This window comes from Anabrus simplex, chromosome 11 (genome assembly GCF_040414725.1).
Source record: "Anabrus simplex isolate iqAnaSimp1 chromosome 11, ASM4041472v1, whole genome shotgun sequence".
Classification (NCBI taxonomy): Eukaryota; Metazoa; Arthropoda; class Insecta; order Orthoptera; family Tettigoniidae; genus Anabrus; species Anabrus simplex.
In genome coordinates, this window is record NC_090275.1 from 60052300 (window position 1) to 60074399 (window position 22100).

The 22100-nt window shown below is 42.4% G+C and overlaps 2 protein-coding genes across 3 annotated transcripts in view; one reads left to right on the forward strand and one right to left on the reverse strand.

The window, feature by feature from the left end:
* The window catches only part of LOC136883552 (dehydrogenase/reductase SDR family member 11), a 37237-nt gene extending 20616 nt beyond the window's left edge, over positions 1 to 16621 (reverse strand). The window contains exons 1-3 of one of the 2 annotated variants that reach the window (XM_068229668.1): positions 16496 to 16621; positions 1881 to 2030; positions 116 to 272 (exon numbers count right to left, since the gene is read on the reverse strand). In XM_068229668.1, the coding sequence (XP_068085769.1) occupies positions 116 to 272; positions 1881 to 2012 (289 nt within the window). In that variant the 5' untranslated portion in view covers positions 2013 to 2030; positions 16496 to 16621. Of the gene's footprint in view, positions 1 to 115; positions 273 to 1880; positions 2061 to 16495 lie in introns of those variants that run through there. The other variant, XM_067155929.2, reaches the window with a different exon arrangement.
* Positions 1 to 22100, forward strand: part of LOC136883266 (delta-like protein 1) — a 192803-nt gene that overhangs the window by 40554 nt on the left and 130149 nt on the right. The window lies entirely within an intron of this gene.

Genomic DNA, 22100 nt, shown 5'->3' on the forward strand with positions numbered 1-22100 from the left:
TGGTCATTATCTCGTACATTATTACAATGAAGAGCAAAAAATGACATACATCCATTCTAAGCTATTACTGATTTAAAATCCAGACTTTAGTTTTAATAGTGTAGCAAGATCATACCTAGTAGAGATTTTCCTCCAGATATTCCAGCGTTATTCACCAGCACGTCAATACCACCAAATTTGTCTTCAGCCCATGAGAAAGTGCTGAGGACATCTTCCTCACTGCTTACATCACACACGACTGGTTGGAGTTTCGGGAAGCGAACTGCAAGGTCCTGGAACATGTACAGTTCATTTTTTTTTTGCTAGGGGCTTTACGTCGCACCGACACAGATAGGTCTTATGGCGACGATGGGATAGGAAAGGCCTGGGAGTTGGAGGGAAGCGGCCGTGGCCTTAATTAAGGTACAGCCCCAGCATTTGCCTGGTGTGAAAATGGGAAACCACGGAAAACCATTTTCAGGGCTGCCGATAGTGGGATTCGAACCTACTATCTCCCGGATGCAAGCTCACAGCCGCGCGCCTCTACACGCACGGCCAACTCGCCCGGTCATATACAGTTCATATTCTGATATATCATCGACAGCGTGTTAAACTAATGAAGGTGAAAAGAATGCATTCTTTATTTTTGACTGTTCCAGTGCTATTGTGGGTCAAACATTTCATGGCAAAGTGTCGAATATGTAGCTGTGAGTGGAGGCCTACAATGAACTCCTGGACTTTGTGGAAGATGACCACAGTAAAGTGGAGAATTTGGCATATTGATAACTTTGCGTTACTATTTTAATTCTTCCATTCACTTTTGACGTGGACAAAGTAACGAATACGCTTCATTCGCGTATTTGCCGTGGTTGCTCTGCTTTTGATTACTAAGGCCTTGCTGGAAAAAACCTAAATACCGCATTCGGTACTTTGTGGTAATGAGGGTAGTCTACCAATTGGGGATCCTCAATGAAAACTAGCGAACATGGCATTGAGTTTATAGGATGAGTCTTGAAGGTCTTAATCATGGGAAACACTTGACTTGAAGGGTGTGGGAAAGACAGAATCCCTAAGCCTCGCAAATCTAATACCGCTGGGGTTGGAAGAGAACAAGAATAGATCAAGGGAGATCGGATAGGTTGGCTAAAAGTGAGATTCAGCTAAGTGTCGTGTGCTCGCCAACCACGGCTCCCAAGTTAAAAGCCCTTGGGGTCTCTTTTAGTTGTCTCTTACGACAACTGTGACTGTATAACTGTGAATGTATTCTACCGCCTCCACATACAGGGGTATATATCCGAGGGGTTCTGAACCCGAAACAGTAGCTTGTCGTAGGATAGGTATCCTAATTATGATAAAACCTTCAATACTCGTATTTTGAAGGCTTACAATGAGCCGAAAGTATTACGTTATTATATTTATGTTTCATGTCCATGGACGTATAACGTGCATATACTTATCCTGGTTAACATAGCAACGGACGTGCGGACACACAGACTTCCAATATGGCGTCAAGGAACAGCACCATTAGATCTCTGATGTGAAACATGTATAAATTCTATGTAGATGGTTTTGAGAGTGATCGTTTTGTATTCTCAGAGAGGCACTGAATGTTTTTTTCTTCTTCTGACAGGATAAGTTTCGTAGTGATAATAAAGTTGTTTAGAAATACGTAAACGTGTTCTCGTGTGATATTTTTATTTCGTAAAATAAAAAATCGCATATAGAGAACGATAAGCTTGGTGACCACGAGGCCTTTAGCAGAGAACTCACAAGATAACGTTAATCAACAGGGTATCTGGTATTTTAATGAAACTCTATAACTCTAATCGCAGCATCAATGGATTGGATACATGGGATTATTTGAGATTTTATTGGTAGTCATAATTATGGACGTAACTCACATGAAGGTAATCCGCATAGCAGTCAACAGCGACGACAATCATGCCATGTTCCAGGAGACATCGTGTGATGGCAGCACCTATTCCGGAGTTCCCTCCAGTCACTAGCGCCACACGGCCTGACCAGCGGTCCATTGATGAACTGATCCTTACCTGAAAGTCGACATTAACAGCCAAGAGAAGTGATTGAGAAAACAATTAACAAAGGTATAGTATTGTACCCTTGGGATATGGGTGCAGTATCTGTCAACTTTCTTGAATATTGAATTAAGACCATATTGAACTGTGTTCAGAAATACCCGATAGCTGGAACTCCCTGAGAAAAGTAAGTCAGTCCTTGAAATTCTGCAGCTACTTTTACGGTTTTCGGAGACGCCGAGGTGCCGGAAAATTTATATCATATTTTATTTCGTCTCGGACAAACATTCTTTTTATTTTATTTTAGGGAATCTCTGATGAAATATGGAATACCACTGTAGCTGTAATGATAATAATAACACCATGTGGTGGTGGTGATTATTGTTTTAAGAGGAAGAACAACTGGGCAATCATTCTCTATATAACACTAATGAGATGTAAAACGGAAGAAATCGGACACTTCGAAGAATGAAGGTATCGGGAAAAGAAATAGAGGGTCAGAAAAGAACAAGAGTTGACCAAAGGAAACATACTCATTCTTCTAAAAGTACAGTATATATCAATAATAAAAACAAAACATAAATTTGAAATAATTGATTATAAAATTTAACACGATAAACCGCCTCTCTAGCCGTAATCATCAGTGAAGATGAAATTGAGGAGAGCGACACAAGTGGAAGCAATGCCAGACTCAGATAAGGGAACAGTCGTCACAAGTTTCACTCCCAATTTCAGAGCCCCTGGGGTCATTTTTAGTCGCCTCTTTCGGCAGGAAGTGGATACGTGGATACAGTCTAAAACCCCCACGCGCAGGGGGAAATATCTGTTAGCGTACGTACACTATGTAAAGCCGCTATTAGCCGTTGGCGACTAGTGGCGCAACTAAGCAATTATAGTTGCCGGCCGTCATTTGAGCCGCCAACTGCTCTGGCGACTTTTAGTTGCTCAAATGCGTGTTGGGGCATTGCAGTAGGTAACCAATGCACATGCCATGACAGTCCTGGAGTTATTATTATTATTATTATTATTATTATTATTATTATTATTATTATTATTATTATTATTATTATTATTTCAGTACCACCCTATAGATCCTTTTTGCGGGACTCACAAGTAACCGATCGTGACAACTGAGCATTCAAAAGAAACAGAATAGACCATTAGCAGTGACGAATTTCACTCTCGATTCATAAATATCGATAATTTATTTAAAATATGAGTTTAAAAAATGTACGAAGTGTGCGATTTGCAACTACTGTTGCTGCAGGAAAATACGCGTCATCATTGTTGTCCACTTCACTTTTTGGCCGTTCGGACGCCTGTTTTATGTCATTATAATATGCTGTAATTATCAGTTAAGAAAGGAATAATAGTAAACCCAGAAATTAAATCCGGAACATTCGTCAGTGTAATAATGCACTTGCATTTGCTTCCGTTCAAGTGGATACGGGTACCATAAATGTTAAAAATTGAAGTTACATTAAGTGGTAAATAAGACTGTCTGATATTGTACTGGGTCCACCTCTGTGGTGTAGTGGTTAGCGTGATTAGCTGCCACCCCCGGAGGCCCGGGTTCGATTCCCGGCTCTGCTACGAAATTTGAAAAGTGGTACGAGGGCTGGAACGGGGTCCACTCAGCCTCGGGAGGTCAAATGAGTAGAGGTGGGTTGGATGCCCACCTCAGCCATCCTCGAAGTGGTTTTCCGTGGTTTCCCACTTCTCCTCCAGGCGAATGCCGGGATGGTACCTAACTTAAGGCCACGGCCGCTTCCTTCCCTCTTCCTTGCCTATCCCTTCCAATCTTCCCATCCCTCCACAAGGCCCCTGTTCAGCATAGCAGGTGAGGCCGCCTGGGCGAGGTACTGGTCATACTCCCCAGTTGTATCCCCCGACCAAGAGTCTGAAGCTCCAGGACACTGCCCTTGAGGCGGTAGAGGTGGGATCCCTCGCTAAGTCCGAGGGAAAAACCGAACCTGGAGGGTAAACAGATGATGATGATGATGATATTGTACTGAGTGTATTCCTTAGTTCACCCAGGGGACTATTCCACCACATACTGTATGAATATGCGAGATTTCTCGCATGGCTCCCCTAATTATTATTATTATTATTATTATTATTATTATTATTATTATTATTATTCTTATTCTTCTTCTTCTTCTTCTTCTTCTTCTTATTATTATTATTAGCCCTCCTGGTGGCCATAATCGTTAAGGCGTCAAGTCTATATGGTCTGACACCTTGGTAAGCCGGTTCGAATACCGTTTGTCGGGAACATTTTCACCATTAGAATGTTTGCCGGCAGTGTAGGAGAGGGGGTGGTGTACAATTTCAAATCACTAGATTGCGTGCCAAAAGCCTGGATTCAATTCCAAACCTCTCTGCAGTGTTCAGATGGAGTAAAGGCCTTTGACGCTGTTGATGGTGATTTGTCCATCGGATGGAGACGTTAAGCCTTGAGCAGACCCCTTGGTGCTATTCGACAGAAGTAGGCTATTTGGTAGCGCTGGATTTCAGCCTCTCCCTTCCTACTATCCTATATGACGCCATTCATTTCATCTCATTAACTTCTCTGATAAGGTTGACGACAGTAAGGAATAATAATAGTTACACCGACTTTTAGAGAAACGGTACAAGGTTTGGACATACACTATTATTATTATTATTATTATTATTATTATTATTATTATTATTATTATTATTATTATTATTATTATCATCATCATCATCATTCACGCAGGTAGACTTGGAGGCGTCAAATATAAATGCCTGCACACGGTTGTTGAGGCCATAGAATCTTCTTCTCCTTCTTCCGTTTAGGCCAGCTATGGACCACGCTGTTTCAACCGTGTTTTTTGTCTTGAGCTTTAACGCTTTCCCAGTACTCCCGCATCCTTCTTCGGTGAGCTTCCTTCCGTTCTTCGGTCCACGTGTTGTCTATCTTCATTGAAGGTTTTGTTCGAAAACTCTCTAGATCTTCTAGTTTCTTATTTAAAGGGTCACGTTGCAAGATGTCATCACGTAAGATCTCCAATTCTTGTAAATCGTTTCCCAGCTCGGTAAACTAGGCCTCTTTAGTTTTCTTATTCAGAAAGTCGGCAAAGATTCGGGTCCACAATCTTTCTGGTCTCGTTCGTGATAAGTGATCATAAAAAGAAATGTTTCTTTCCCTAATATTGTCTGTTATTTTCTCCATATACAGATATACACTTAAGAAAATGGAAATTGCAACACCATGAAGGCATTGGTCGATTGTGTTGATTTGCAAGATATAGAACGATGCCATGTAGGTATGTAAACGATGAAAGTTTCAGACCCAGTGGATTGTTGCTACAGGTCTCCCCACGTGATTGGTCGCGGAGGAATCAACTCCAGTATACGGACTCTGGTGTAGCGTAGTTGACTTGCAGTCTGTGCAGTGAAGTGTTCCCCGTCAAACATGCCTCGGCGACAGAGAAGAGCACGCTATCAACAACTGCCGCCGTTTGAGAGGGCTCGGATAATTGGGCTGTGTGAGGCTGGATTATCGCTAAGGACTGTCGCTGCACGTGTTGGCCGACAGGCATCTACGGTACAACGTGTATGGCAGCAGTGGTCAAATGAAGGTACCACACTCGTAGAGCTGGCACAGGCCCAGCGAGACGGACAACTGTGAGAGAGGATCGCCGCATCATTCGGATGGCCCGGATGGAACCCCATGCAACAGCAGCGCAAATTCGAGCAGTTGTGGCACCCCACGTTACACAACAAACAGTTGGTAATCGCCTGCGTGCAGCTGGCTTACGAGCCCGTGTCCTTGCAGAAGGTGTTCCATTGACCCCACAACAGCGACGTGTAAGGCTGGCCTGGTGTCGAGAAAGATCGACGTGGGTCGAAGAATGGCATAAGGTCGTCTTTAGTTATGAATCGCGCTTCTGTCTTGCCAGCAGTGATCGCTGGAATCGTGTGCGCCGACGTACCGGGGAGAGGGGCCGCCCAGATCTTATTGTCGAGAGGCACACAGGGCCAGCACCAAGCATTATGGTCTGAGGAGCTATTGGCTTTAATGTGAAATTACAATTAGTGCTTGTTGAGGGCACTATGACTGCTCGACAGTACGTTAATAGGGTACTCAAACCATTGGTTGTCCCTATGATGCCGAACATTGCTAATGGGATGTTTCAGCAGGACAATGTCCGGGTTCACACTGCACGCATCTCCAGAGAAGCTCTCCACGACATCACAACCTTAGAATGGCCAGCCAGATCCCTGGACCTCAGTCCTATTGAGCATGCGTGGGACATGATGGGTTGACAACTGGCCAACCGTCCTCAGCCACCCACAACTCTGGAACAACAGTGCAGCAAGCATGGGCCACAATTCCTCAGGAAGCGATCCAGGGCCTTATTGACTCCATGCCTCGACGAATTCATCAATGTATTGCAGCTCGTGGTGGGCACATCCTGTATTGATTGTTGTCCAAACTTGCGGTCAGAGGGACCTGAAAGTGTAATCTTCGAATCACATGTTCAATTGCAGCAATGCAGCACCACTCCTTCTGGGTGTTGCAATTTCCATTTTCTTCAGTGTAGTTCATGAACGTCCCTTCTCCTATATTCTCCATTTTCCTTTACTGGGCCAAAGATTTTCCTTAGAATCCTTCTTTCTATGACTTCTAGTTGTTCTACCAGACATTTATTATTTATAGAGGGGAATTCTGCTATGGAGCTTAAGGTCGTTTTACCGTAGAGCGAATCTCCTTACAGATAACTGGGTAGAGATTAGTGATGGCATCTCCAAGTCATATCCGATACTTCAAACCATTGGCGTCCTTCAAGGCGACCCCCTAAGCCCATTGCTTTTCATTGCCGCCACAGCTGACATCGTACAAAGAATAGATTCAGAAAATGTCAGTATTCTCATGTATGCAGATGGCATGGTTCTGACGTCAACTTCTCAGTTAGATTTGCAGACTACTTTTAATAAAGTTACGAAATGTGCAGAAGAGAATCAGCTGAGGTTAAATGAAAATAATACTGTCTCTCTGACCTTCAGAAAAGGAGGAAAACGGGGAACATTCTTAATCAATGACCAGCAACTAAAGTCAGTCACAAATTTTAAGTACCTAGGAGTCACTTTTCAAACACCGGGGAACGTGTTCTCTTTACATGTAAAAGACCGACTAAATGCTGCCATAAAATCCATTAACGACATCAGATCTTTGAGCCATCTCTCACTTGCATGTGCCATCAAGTTATTTCATCTTAAGGTTAGTCGTGTAGCCACCTATGGATTAGAAAATATATGGATATACACTGACTGATAGAGCAAATGCAACACCAAGAAGGAGTGGTCAGAACTTTATGCCAATTGCAGGGTAGACTGACGTCACTGAGGTATGCTCATGATGTGAAATGCGCCGCTGTGCTGCGCACGTAGCGAGCGATAAATGGGACACGGCGTTGGCGAATGGCCCACTTCGGACCGTGATTTCTCAGCTGACAGTCATTGTAGAACGTGTTGTCGTGTGCCACAGGACACGTGTATAGCTAAGAATGCCAGGCCGCCGTCAACGGAGGCATTTCCAGCAGACAGACGACTTTACGAGGGGTATGGTGATCGGGTGAGAAGGGCAGGTTGATCGCTTCGTCAAATCGCAGCCGATACCCATAGGGATGTGTCCACGGTGCAGCGCCTGTGGCGAAGATGGTTGGCGCAGGGACATGTGGCACGTGCGAGGGGTCCAGGCGCAGCCCGAGTGACGTCAGCACGCGAGGATCGGCGCATCCGCCACCAAGCGGTGGCAGCCCCGCACGCCACGTCAACCGCCATTCTTCAGCATGTGCAAGACACCCTGGCTGTTCCAATATCGACCAGAACAATTTCCCGTCGATTGGTTGAAGGAGGCCTGCACTCCCGGCGTCCGCTCAGAAGACTACCATTGACTCCACAGCATAGACGTGCACGCCTGGCATGGTGCCGGGCTAGAGCGACTTGGATGAGGGAATGGCGGAACGTCGTGTTCTCCGATGAGTCACGCTTCTGTTCTGTCAATGATAGTCACCGTAGACGAGTGTGGCGTCGGCGTGGAGAAAGGTCAAATCCGGCAGTAACTGTGGAGCGCCCTACCGCTAGACAACGCGGCATCATGGTTTGGGGCGCTATTGCGTATGATTCACGTCACCTCTAGTGCGTATTCAAGGCACGTTAAATGCCCACCGCTACGTGCAGCATGTGCTGCGGCCGGTGGCACTCCCGTACCTTCAGGGGCTGCCCAATGCTCTGTTTCAGCAGGATAATGCCCGCCCACACACTGCTCGCATCTCCCAACAGGCTCTACGAGGTGTACAGATGCTTCCGTGGCCAGCGTACTCTCCGGATCTCTCACCAATCGAACACGTGTGGGATCTCATTGGACGCCGTTTGCAAACTCTGCCCCAGCCTCGTACGGACGACCAACTGTGGCAAATGGTTGACAGAGAATGGAGAACCATCCCTCAGGACACCATCCGCACTCTTATTGACTCTGTACCTCGACGTGTTTCTGCGTGCATCGCCGCTCGCGGTGGTCCTACATCCTACTGAGTCGATGCCGTGCGCATTGTGTAACCTGCGTATCGGTTTGAAATAAACATCAATTATTTGTCCGTGCCGTCTCTGTTTTCTCCCCAACTTTCATCCCTTTCGAACCACTCCTCCTTGGTGTTGCATTGTCACTGTCAGTCAGTGTATCTTGGGAAGAGGGAACTACATAGTATAGAGAAGGTGAAAGCATTCTATTTAAAGAAAGTACTTTGCCTGTCAAAATACACTCCATCACGCCTCGTATACCCACTGTCGAGGGAATTATTCTTTGTGGAAGAGCTGCATTTGAAACTACTGCTCCCGGCCACTCCAGCGTATAAGGAACTCCTACAAGAGCTTCAACAAAAGAGAGACAGCATATGGTGGGACTTTTACCAGTGTTATGCGATGATCAACCGCAACTGGACTCAGGGAGGCTATGAGTTGAGACACGTTGTGACCAGACTCTCAGTCCATGGGTTTCACCAACGCCTGTGTATTAAAGCGAGCTTTCATGAGCCAAGTCCGGACTGCAGGTGCAAAAGATGCGGCGAACTTTGTGAACGCTATCACGTACTTAAGGGTAAACTGAGAATAGAATCCTTAACAAAATTCTGTACAGACGACTGCTCATACGAATTTTTTCCATGCACATTTATGCACAACAAAACATTTATTATAGAATATAATAATAATTGTTAATACTAATAAACATAGTAGATAGAGTATAAAGCCGTAACTTCGTCGCAAATAATTGAGGTGCATGTCCATGTGTACCGTATGAGTGTACTTCTACAGGTACATCTATCCGTCAATATGTCTTACTTGGGGGTTGGGGAGGGGATAGAATGATAGCCTAGTGGCATAGCCACTGGCTTTTAACAAGGCCAGTGCATGTGGGATTTTGTAATGTCACGTCCTTGTAGCATGGTACTAGTAACAGCTGGAGGTCCAGTGGTAATCAACCCAGAATCCTAAATTGACAGCCCCTGGGGAATAATCACAATTAGTCATCTATTAATACAGGTAGAATACATTGTAGATATATTCTTTGCTCCCACTCACAGGAGATTTCCACCACTGATACGGATATAAGTATCTGGTGTGGAAACAAATGAAGACTGGAAATTCCAAAGGGGCTAAGTACCAAAATGAAAGTTTTGAGATAATTAAAGAAAACCAATTTATTCCCTGTAGAATTACTTGATACAAATAATACACTCATTCTGCACACTAGAGGCTGCTGTGGCCTGGTAGTTAACTCACAGACTTAACTGAACAACTAGTAAGCACATAGTACCAAAACAAAAATGATAATTTAGAAAAGGGCTAAGTCCATTTATCTTTTGATGACAAAAGGGGTAAGTCCATTTTTCTTCTGATGTAAACAAATTATTACAATAGCAAGAGGATGTGGAAGGAGAGTAACAAATACCATCTTGTGACATTTTACACACTTTTAACTAAAAAATATCCTAGTAAAACTTCCTATGTTCTTCAGATAAATATTGAATCATGCTTAAAAGGTCTTTCTTCTTCTCCTTTGAAATACACTGGCGGTTCTCAACTTGCTTTATTTGAATATGTTGGAAATCTGAAACAGATTTTCCCTTCTTCAGGACATTAAATGTCGTCCTCTCTTCAAGCTCATTCAGGGTTCTTCGTATTTTGACTTCTCCTGGGGCAGTTACTCTGATCCAAGATGCAGTTGATATATTCAGTTTGTTGGTGGTGAGCAAGTTATCTGCTGCTGTGTTAAAGTCCAGAAAGTGAGAGTCATGCATTTTCAAAACTCTGAATGGCTTTGCATGACGTGATGATCTCACTAACTTCTTCAGATCATCGGGAATAAAACACTTCACTGTCTTCTTTCTCTTTTCGATCATTGCGAAATCTCGATCGCATGCCAGAAAGCTATGTCCAGATATGAGATATTTATGGTCAATACATTCAAACACACCACAAGAAACAAGGAACATGTACATGAATAGCATTATTTTGTTTTTATTTTGTACGGAGCAGTTGTCACTCCATACACACAGCTTTCTCTTCATTGTAATGCTATGTAGTTGATTGAAAAATGTAAATAAACAGGACGCGATTTCATTGGCCCCCCTGCCACCTTCACTCTCATTCCACATACACATCGTTGCGTCACCAGTATCATGCATATGTACTCCGAAATTGTGACATGAGAGTTGTCTTAGATAGAACATATCTGAATGTGTAAGGAATGGTACAAACATTACCTGTTGGAGATCTATGGATACAGTGCACGTATCACTATCTGGTAACGTTGCAAAAATTGCATCACTTCTTAACAGTGATGCGGCTTTTTCGGCTTTGCGATGGTGCAACTCAAGTTCTTGCTTAGCTTTGTAAGCATTCTGGTGATTTGCCTTAGCTTCTAGAACGAGTTGGTCACATGTTCGGCATGTATCCGATCGTGGCTTTCGGAAGGATACGTGTGGAAAATGCGTAAGGAAAACTTTTCTGTAAAATGTATATGTCACATTAGTATCTGGATATTTTACTTTAAAAGCAGTAAATAGCCTGTTCATATTAAGATCAGGGCTTAAGTACTCCTTCGTTGTACGCCTTAGACTGTAGTGACTCACATCTCTAGGCAACATTTTAATGTGGTTCCGAACCATCTGCCAATCTTCATCTGTGTATTTTCTGTTAAATGCTCCTCCTCTTTTATCTTCGAAAACAGTATCACCGCCCTTTTTCTTCTGCGCCATCAACTGTATTTTTTCTTCGAAATACCAAAAACATCCATAAAGGTCTTCCTACATACCTGTTTATGTCCACCCACACCATCAGGAACCGTAAAAGTCAATGTACACTGGCAGCGACTTCGCTGTGGATCTGCATACTTTCTGTTTCGCCGACGTTGAACATGAATAGCATCCATGAGCCCCATTAAAAAAGTGCGTTGTGTCTGCTCATCTTCCTGGTGGAACATAGTAAATAAATTCGTCTTACGTTCTGCTGACAAAGAGTGACAATCATACCCGCATTTGCAGGTAACCTAAAACCAAAATATTGCAAACGATTAGTTGTAATGCAACAAAGTTATATTTGTATATTACTGTCGCTAATAACACTACAAGAAATCCAGGAAACTACTATAATATTCAATGAATATCATGCAATATTACTGTGAAGCATTAAATTTTAACGCACTGATCTCGTACCTGCATGCTTGGCTGTTGCTTGGGTGATATTGCTTTTCCTGTTCTTGTCTTGTACTCTTGTACACTCTCCTTTTCTTCTCCACCACTCTCTTACTTACACTTTCGGGTTTTTTTCGTTGTTTTTGGTCCAGCACAGTCTATAGAATCACTACGCACTGTAACACCAGCCATCTTCATTAACATATGGCGACTGATAAAGAGCTGAGCGCCAGTGGCAGAAAGTGGACTTAGCCCCTATCGACATTCATCATGCGCTGGATGTACCACCCGCGCAATCTAGGAGCAGTCATAGGAAACTATCAGGAGCACGTACGGACCTGGAACCTTTCGTCAGGCATTGGCCTCGATACATACCTCCTACAGGCAGCAAAATCTCATTTTTCACAAAAATGGTACTTAGCCCCTTTGGAATTTCCAGTCTTCAAATGTCCGTTCGTATTCACATTTAGAACGCCTGGAATGTATGCATAGCCACATAACGGCGCGGAGAGATAAGTTGCCGCCTTAACTCCTAGCCATTCTTGTGCAAGGACATCTTTGTTATCGCTGCTGTAAAACGGGTTGTGGCCTGCCCAGACAAACACTCTATACACGATGTTCGGGAACAACTTGAACAGGATATATATGAGCGGTAGAGAGTTGGTCATACTGATAAATGATTTGAGGAAAAATAATTCGATATCTCGCGCTATTGTCTTTTCACCAGCTGCTGAAGTTAGCCAATCACATCAAATTCAAATGGGCTTTACGAGACGGTGTTGGTAAATCTGTACGTAGATTGATCGCGCTTGAGAGCCATGCGGGAAAATGAGCATCAAACCCTAACACACCGTGAGTTTGAGCCAATGCCACCGTAGCTCACTTGCTATCAACAGGGAGATCCTTGTTCAAGTCCCACCCCTGGAGAAGTTTATTTCTTCTCTTGGTGCTCCCAAGGTGGTCATAATCCATCTGCAGATTTAGCAACACCGCGTCGCAACGCCCAATGGAATTCGCCAGCGAAGCGATCTGATTGGCTAACTTCAGCAGCTGATAATGTGACAAAGGCGCGAGATATCTGATTATTATTTTAAAATTATTTATTCCTCTCTAAAAGTACCGGAGAGTCTGGGAAATGCCTAATGGTCCTAGATTCGTTGAAGGGAAAATTCTAACATTCACCACCCCTTGGTAGAGAGGAGACAACACATTTGCTGGAGCAGTAAGCGGCTAATGGATGCAGGGGCCGATAATTTCCCGGGATAAGGAGATCCCTTTTTACCGAGAATCAACAACCTCCTCAGAGGTTGGATGAGCTGATAAAAGGAAGGGTAATCTCTTGCCCGTGGGATGAGAAATGATCCCAAAAGGCGGATGAGCTACAGTTGGCCAACGGCATGAAGATGCAAAAAGCAACGAGGAACTAATGCACTGAAGATCTTCGGGTATCCTCTAATAACACATTATGGCTGTGTTCAAAACAAATGTTTAGCCAAGATGGTTGCCGACATCTGGAACGGATAGGGACTGGAAGTAGAATAATAATAAGACGAATTATTATTTATCAGTATGACCAACCCTCTAATGCTCATATATCCGGTTCACGTCTTTTCCTACCGGGCGAGTTGGCCGTGCGGTTAGGGGCGCACAGCTGTGAGCACGCATCCGGGAGATAGTGTGTTCGAATCCCACTGTCGGCAGCCTTGAAGATGGTTTTCCGTGGTTGCCCAGGCACACCTTAATTAAGGCCAGGGCCGTTTCCTTCCCATTCCTAGACCTTTCCTGTCCCATCGTCGCCAAAAAACCTATCTGTGTTGGTGCGACGTAAAGCAAATAGCAAAAGAAAAGCACGTCTTTCCCACCACCCTGTTAATGACGGCAGATAAAGCAACGGGAAGTTAGTGCTGAGTGTTAAGAGCCATGTGTCTGAGACAGGGCAGTTCTGCACTCAGAAAATTCAGCGCTGAGTAGGGTACATTACAATAGAAGCAACTGTATAAGAAGACGGCTCAATCAGTGGAAATTTCTTCAGCGCCAAGGAACCAAACAGTGCCTTTCTGTGTGTCAACCTTTCATTACTACATCTTCCTGGTGATGCATTTGATACTTTGAGAGCATCTACCATGATAAATGGATTATTTTACAAAACACTTCGGTTGATTTTGACTGGAGTTTCATGTGACCATGTGTATGTTCCCGTCAAACAAGCTAATTCTGAGGACCACATTCCAATGAAAGCAAGTAAGAGGGTAGATTAAAGAAATCAGTTCCTGCATCATGCAAGAGGAACCTATTCTAGAGTCTTGGAATGCGATTCTCCAGTGGTCAACAAAATAAAGAGCACGGGTTGAAGAAGTGTATGAAAGACTAAAAGAGTTAAGAAAAAATTACACTAATGTGTAAATAAATGTGTTGCGTCACACCGCCACAGATAGGCTACTAGGAACGATTGCCTGGGAAAGTCCTAGGAGTGGGAAAGAAGCGGCCGTAACCTAAATTAAGGTACAGAAGACTATCTTCAAGGCATCCGACAATAGGATTCGAACCCACTCTCTCCCGAATATTGGATACTGGCCGCATTTAAGCGACTGCAGCTATCGAGCTTGGTGGAGGACATTATATTCCCGCAACAGATGCACCAATGAATACTCTTTCTTTATAAGTCTGACGAACAGAGTGGATTCCTCAACGTTGTCAGGGCTGATTCCATTACAAGTTCCCCGTCGCAATACTAGGCAAAGGTATACTTTCCATCTGCCTAACGTGAGAACTGTGGCTCGGGCAAACTCGTGGCTGCTGAGGGCACTAAAAGCAGTGAATGAGGGGGCAAATCAGTGGACCTTTTTCACTCAGCCCCCCCCCCCCTCACTAAAATTAGACGTGTCCTAACGGTCTCATGAATGTAATGTCCTCCCTGTATAAATATGTGTATATAAATGTTTCGAGATTTAGTTTAACTATGGCAATTATTTCATGAGCTTCGTTTTTATTTATAAGAAAACCAAACCCTATGGCACTATAGCCCTTGAAGGGCCTTGGCCTACCAAGCGACTGCTGCTCAGCCCGAAGGCGTGCAGATTACGAGGTGTTGTGTGGTTAGCACGACGAATTCTCTTGGCCGTTATTGTTGGCTTTCACCGTAAGATAGCTCCCCAGTTCTAATTACGTAGGCTGAGTGGACCCCGTACCAGCCCTCAGGTCCAGGTAAAAATCCCTGACATGGCCGGGAATCGAACCCGGGGCCTCCGACTGAGAAGCGGGTACGCTACTCCTACACCACGAGGCTGGCTTTATTTATTTAAGGTGTTGTAAATATCTGTATATAAACGTCTCTAGATTTAGTTTAAATTATTCTTAAAAATCTGCTTACGCTCCAGGGTTGGCTTTACCCTCGGACTCAGCGAGGGATCCCACCTCTACCGTCTCAAGGGCAGTGTCCTGGAGCGTGAGACATTGGGTCTGGGGATACAACTGGGGACGATGACCAGTACCTCGCCCAGGCGGCCTCACCTGCTATGCTGAACAGGTGCCTTGCGGGGGGATGGGAAGATTGGAAGGGATAGACAGCAAGAGGGAAGGAAGCGGCCGTGGCCTTAAGTTAGGTACCACCCCGGAATTTGCCTGGAGGAGAAGTGGGAAACCACGGAAAATCACTTCCAGGATGGCTGAGGAGGGAATCGAACCCACCTCTACTCACTTGACCTCCCGAGGCTGAGTGGACCCCGTTCCAGCCCTCGTATCACTTTTCAAATTTCGTGGCAGAGCCGGGAATCGAACCTATGCCTCCGGGGATGGCAGCTAATCACACTAACCACTACACTACAGAGGCAGTAAATTATTTTGGTAATTATTTTAGGAAATTAGTTTTATTTATTTAAGGTGTATTTGTTGTTTATAATGTTTTATTGAATCATCTATAATAGGGCATATAAGTTATTGATGGTAAATATCTCTATCTATCTATCTATCTATCTATCTATCTATCTATCTATCTATCTATCTATCTATCTATCTATCTATCTATCTACCTATCTATCTCTTAATTTTTCTGCTCTGTTTAGTATTGGGAAGAGATAGTAGCCTAATACTACTCCCCCTTAAAAAGGTAATCACAGTACCCGCAAAGTTAAACAACATTCGTCTTTGTGTGTACTTGATTAGATGACCGCTCGCAGCTGATACCTTGGGGAAGGGAAAGGAATTAACTACCCTACTCAGGTAAACTCCGGCTCAGGACGCTTGATTATTAGTAATATTCTTGCATAGCTGAAGACATCTGACTTGTGATGTGTTGGCTTAGCTAGGGTATGGACTATAATAAACATAATCTGGAGTTTTAGGCGCTAATACGTTAGAATGCATACTAATTCGGTTATTAGGAAGTGTTGTTTAGCCCGTTCTTCCGTTATGTAGGAACAGTAACATAAATTATGGGTGTTCTGATGGGCAGAACTCCTAAAGTTTATGCAATACTCATAACATAACCGTTATGTAGGATAGCCAATACTTGTTACCCGCCTCAATAAGTTTGCATTCTGACCTATTTCTGCCTAAAAGTCCGGACTCTAATTGATAAGTGACCTCTTCACCTAGCTGGATGTGGATGATCAGGAGTGGACTAATCGCTAGGTTGGGAAAAATTCAAACGCTCATGGGGGAAACTGGTGGAAAGTATTTAAATTACTTTTACAAACATATTAAGATTTCGTATTTTTAGAACAAGGAGTATAATAAGATCTGAGCAGGAATCTCACTTACCTGTTCCAGATGATAAGAAGGAATGCTGAGTGTCGCTGTAAACAGCAAACAGCCTGCCGCCACATGGCATTAACCTGTCTGACGCGGGCGTAATTATTACTCGTCAAGGCCAGCTTAAGTCATAAAATATTCCCTCCCGTATCCAGGCACACTTCTTCTTCTCGTCAACCATACATCCTTGTAGCTAGGCGCATTGCATTATGCTCCACCGTAAAACTTAGAACCTACTTCGAGCACAAATTTGATGTCTGTATCCAAGGCTATATACAGGAAAATTTTCGGGGGAAATGACTTGAAATTACAAAAATAAAGGAAATAAAAAAATGTAGCAGTGAATAAAAAATAGATTTTACTGAATATAAAAAAGTTAGAGACATTTCTGAATGATACCTTTTCAAAGTCAAAGGCTTTTTGAAAAGATCATTACACAGTGGTCTGGTGGGAGACGGAGCGCGACACAAAATATTCTGTCATTTCATTAAAAATGAAGGTAATACAAATTTGAATCAATATACGTATTAAAATTTTAGAGTTTTGATTAATTGTTTGAAAAACAGTCTTCTAACAGATTGATAACATGAACATATTTCTGCAGTATATATTTATTATAATTGAAGACTGGAAATTCCAAAGGGGCTAAGTACCAAAATGAAAGTTTTGAGATAATTAAAGAAAACCAATTTATTCCCTGTAGAATTACTTGATACAAATAATACACTCATTCTGCACACTAGAGGCTGCTGTGGCCTGGTAGTTAACTCACAGACTTAACTGAACAACTAGTAAGCACATAGTACCAAAACAAAAATGATAATTTAGAAAAGGGCTAAGTCCATTTATCTTTTGATGACAAAAGGGGTAAGTCCATTTTTCTTCTGATGTAAACAAATTATTACAATAGCAAGAGGATGTGGAAGGAGAGTAACAAATACCATCTTGTGACATTTTACACACTTTTAACTAAAAAATATCCTAGTAAAACTTCCTATGTTCTTCAGATAAATATTGAATCATGCTTAAAAGGTCTTTCTTCTTCTCCTTTGAAATACACTGGCGGTTCTCAACTTGCTTTATTTGAATATGTTGGAAATCTGAAACAGATTTTCCCTTCTTCAGGACATTAAATGTCGTCCTCTCTTCAAGCTCATTCAGGGTTCTTCGTATTTTGACTTCTCCTGGGGCAGTTACTCTGATCCAAGATGCAGTTGATATATTCAGTTTGTTGGTGGTGAGCAAGTTATCTGCTGCTGTGTTAAAGTCCAGAAAGTGAGAGTCATGCATTTTCAAAACTCTGAATGGCTTTGCATGACGTGATGATCTCACTAACTTCTTCAGATCATCGGGAATAAAACACTTCACTGTCTTCTTTCTCTTTTCGATCATTGCGAAATCTCGATCGCATGCCAGAAAGCTATGTCCAGATATGAGATATTTATGGTCAATACATTCAAACACACCACAAGAAACAAGGAACATGTACATGAATAGCATTATTTTGTTTTTATTTTGTACGGAGCAGTTGTCACTCCATACACACAGCTTTCTCTTCATTGTAATGCTATGTAGTTGATTGAAAAATGTAAATAAACAGGACGCGATTTCATTGGCCCCCCTGCCACCTTCACTCTCATTCCACATACACATCGTTGCGTCACCAGTATCATGCATATGTACTCCGAAATTGTGACATGAGAGTTGTCTTAGATAGAACATATCTGAATGTGTAAGGAATGGTACAAACATTACCTGTTGGAGATCTATGGATACAGTGCACGTATCACTATCTGGTAACGTTGCAAAAATTGCATCACTTCTTAACAGTGATGCGTCTTTTTCGGCTTTGCGATGGTGCAACTCAAGTTCTTGCTTAGCTTTGTAAGCATTCTGGTGATTTGCCTTAGCTTCTAGAACGAGTTGGTCACATGTTCGGCATGTATCCGATCGTGGCTTTCGGAAGGATACGTGTGGAAAATGCGTAAGGAAAACTTTTCTGTAAAATGTATATGTCACATTAGTATCTGGATATTTTACTTTAAAAGCAGTAAATAGCCTGTTCATATTAAGATCAGGGCTTAAGTACTCCTTCGTTGTACGCCTTAGACTGTAGTGACTCACATCTCTAGGCAACATTTTAATGTGGTTCCGAACCATCTGCCAATCTTCATCTGTGTATTTTCTGTTAAATGCTCCTCCTCTTTTATCTTCGAAAACAGTATCACCGCCCTTTTTCTTCTGCGCCATCAACTGTATTTTTTCTTCGAAATACCAAAAACATCCATAAAGGTCTTCCTACATACCTGTTTATGTCCACCCACACCATCAGGAACCGTAAAAGTCAATGTACACTGGCAGCGACTTCGCTGTGGATCTGCATACTTTCTGTTTCGCCGACGTTGAACATGAATAGCATCCATGAGCCCCATTAAAAAAGTGCGTTGTGTCTGCTCATCTTCCTGGTGGAACATAGTAAATAAATTCGTCTTACGTTCTGCTGACAAAGAGTGACAATCATACCCGCATTTGCAGGTAACCTAAAACCAAAATATTGCAAACGATTAGTTGTAATGCAACAAAGTTATATTTGTATATTACTGTCGCTAATAACACTACAAGAAATCCAGGAAACTACTATAATATTCAATGAATATCATGCAATATTACTGTGAAGCATTAAATTTTAACGCACTGATCTCGTACCTGCATGCTTGGCTGTTGCTTGGGTGATATTGCTTTTCCTGTTCTTGTCTTGTACTCTTGTACACTCTCCTTTTCTTCTCCACCACTCTCTTACTTACACTTTCGGGTTTTTTTCGTTGTTTTTGGTCCAGCACAGTCTATAGAATCACTACGCACTGTAACACCAGCCATCTTCATTAACATATGGCGACTGATAAAGAGCTGAGCGCCAGTGGCAGAAAGTGGACTTAGCCCCTATCGACATTCATCATGCGCTGGATGTACCACCCGCGCAATCTAGGAGCAGTCATAGGAAACTATCAGGAGCACGTACGGACCTGGAACCTTTCGTCAGGCATTGGCCTCGATACATACCTCCTACAGGCAGCAAAATCTCATTTTTCACAAAAATGGTACTTAGCCCCTTTGGAATTTCCAGTCTTCAATTGTTCTTTATAACTTGAAAGACTATTCCATTCGAGTGATCATATTTTTCATTCAGTACTTTCTTCTTCTTTCTTCACGTTGGTGGTGTTGCTGGTGCGAATGTGAAATTGGACCTGTTTTTCAGCTGTCTGTTCTTCTTGACGCCAACTCTATGCGGATGGATATATTCAATAATGCGTGTTTTTTCTTTGCTTTACGTCGCACCGACACAGAGAGGTCTTATGGCGACGATGGGACAGGAAAAGACTAGGAATAGGAACGAAGCGGCCGGTGGCCTCAATTAAGGTACAGCCTCAGAATTTGCTTGGTGCGAAAATGGGAAACCACGGAAAACCATCTCAGGGCTGCCAACGGTGGGGTTCGAACCCACTATCTCCCGAATACTGGATACCGGCCGCACTTAAGCAACTGCAGCTATCGAGCTCGGTATAATGCGTGTTACTCTGGTTGTTGTTAGTATGGTATATTGTCTGTATTTTGAAGAAGAGCACAGATGCCTAGTAATCGAGTCAAAGGTATTAAGCAGACGCCTGGAATCGAATCCAAGACCCTCTGAAACGAAGATCTCAAAGATACCCATTCAGCCAAGCATGCGGACTTTGTTCTTTGTATGTTATATAGAAAATTCATTAATTTAAAACTTAAAGTTATACATTTAAAAATACTGAATAAACACATTTTGTATTCTTCTGAATTTTGAAAGTTTAGTTATAGACAAAACATCTTTCATTTAGTGTAATGAATGTATCATATAATTCCTACATTTGAATAATATTGGTGAAATAGTCGGGCCATTTGACGATATTGTCATTTACACTTCATTGCTCAAGCCGGTCTGTCACTAATCAATTTTTCAAAAAATGTGTAGATGAAGAAAAATACTTTTATTTTATTTTTCTGTAAGTACCAAATGTGGTCTTTTAAAATCGTTTTGTAAGGAATAATATTTTCTTACCATTCTTGAACTTTGAGTATAAATATATTCAATAATACGTCATTTTTCAATGGGAAAATGTTTGCGTTTTCGTCATATAGAAGAGACTTCGGTAAGAAAGGATTAATATTTCATAGAACGTTTAAACAATTAATGCATATTATTGTGCAACAAATTTAACTATGTGATTATGCCTACTTATATAAGTATATTACTGTATATAACCTGTTTAAAATCTATTGATCCCCAAACTCCTATAAACTATAACATTTGCCTCAAATAAATATATTTTAATTACGTTGACTTTACTATATACAACGCCAACGGCCTTAGCCGTGTTGAAATACCGGATCCCGTGAGATCTCCGAAGTTAAACAACATTGGGCGTGGTCAGGAGTTGGATGGGCTGCCACGCGCTGTTGGTGGGGGGTAAGGGAATGGAGGAGCGGAAAGGAACTGGCCACCCTACCACACATAAACTCAGGCTCAGGAACACCTCTGCGGAGGCTTGGACCTGCCTTCGGGAAGAATAACCCTTACCTTACCTTACTATATACAGGAATCTTCATTATAGACTATTCAGTCTGCAAGCCTTTGTGAATTTACTAAACGTTTCCAGAATTATCTATTTATAACAAGCTTTATGGCGTCATTTTATGCTGTATCTCTTATCTCTAAATCATTAGGAACTCAGTGTAACCATCGTCGTCTTGGTCTCCCTCTACTTCTCTTATCCTTAATGACCGAGTCCATTATTCTCTTAGATAACCTAACCTCCTCTATTCGCCTCACATGACTCCACCACCGAAGCCGGTATATTCGTTGAATTCATTCCTATTACTCTCCTGCCATTGTTACCATCTGTTTTGTACCAACGATCATTCTCGCTATTTTCATATCTGTTACTTCTAACTTATGAATAAGATATCCTGAGTCCACCCAGCTGTCACTCCCGTACAACAAAAGTTGGTCTGAAAACAGACCGATGTAAAGATAGTTTCGTCCGGGAGCTGACTTCCTTCTTACAAAATACTGTTGATCGCAACTGCGAACTCACTGCATTTGCCTTACTGCACCTTGATTCAATATCACTTACTATACTACCATCCTAGGAGAATACACATCCTAAATACTTGAAATGATCTACCTGTTCCAGATTTTTATTCCCAGTCTCATATCCAGTTCTCTTAGAATTCTTGTCTACTGACATGACTTTAGTCTTGGAAATGCTAATTTTCGTACCATTCTCATGGCGCCTATTTTCAAGTTCCAAGATTTTGATATCGCTTCTATAAGAATTCTTCAATAATTTAAATGGCGTTTTGAATAATTGAATAAGTGATTCACTTTACTCGGCCTTAACACACATGCAATTTGGCCAGTCTCGGTTAGAGTCCGGATTTTTGGGCGGTAATAGGTTAGAATGCCAATTTATTGAAGCGGGTAACAAGTATAGGCTACCCTACACAACAGGTATGTCACGAGTCTTGCATAAACTTTAGGGGAACATCAGAACCCCTAGAGTTTATGTTACTTTTGCTACATAAT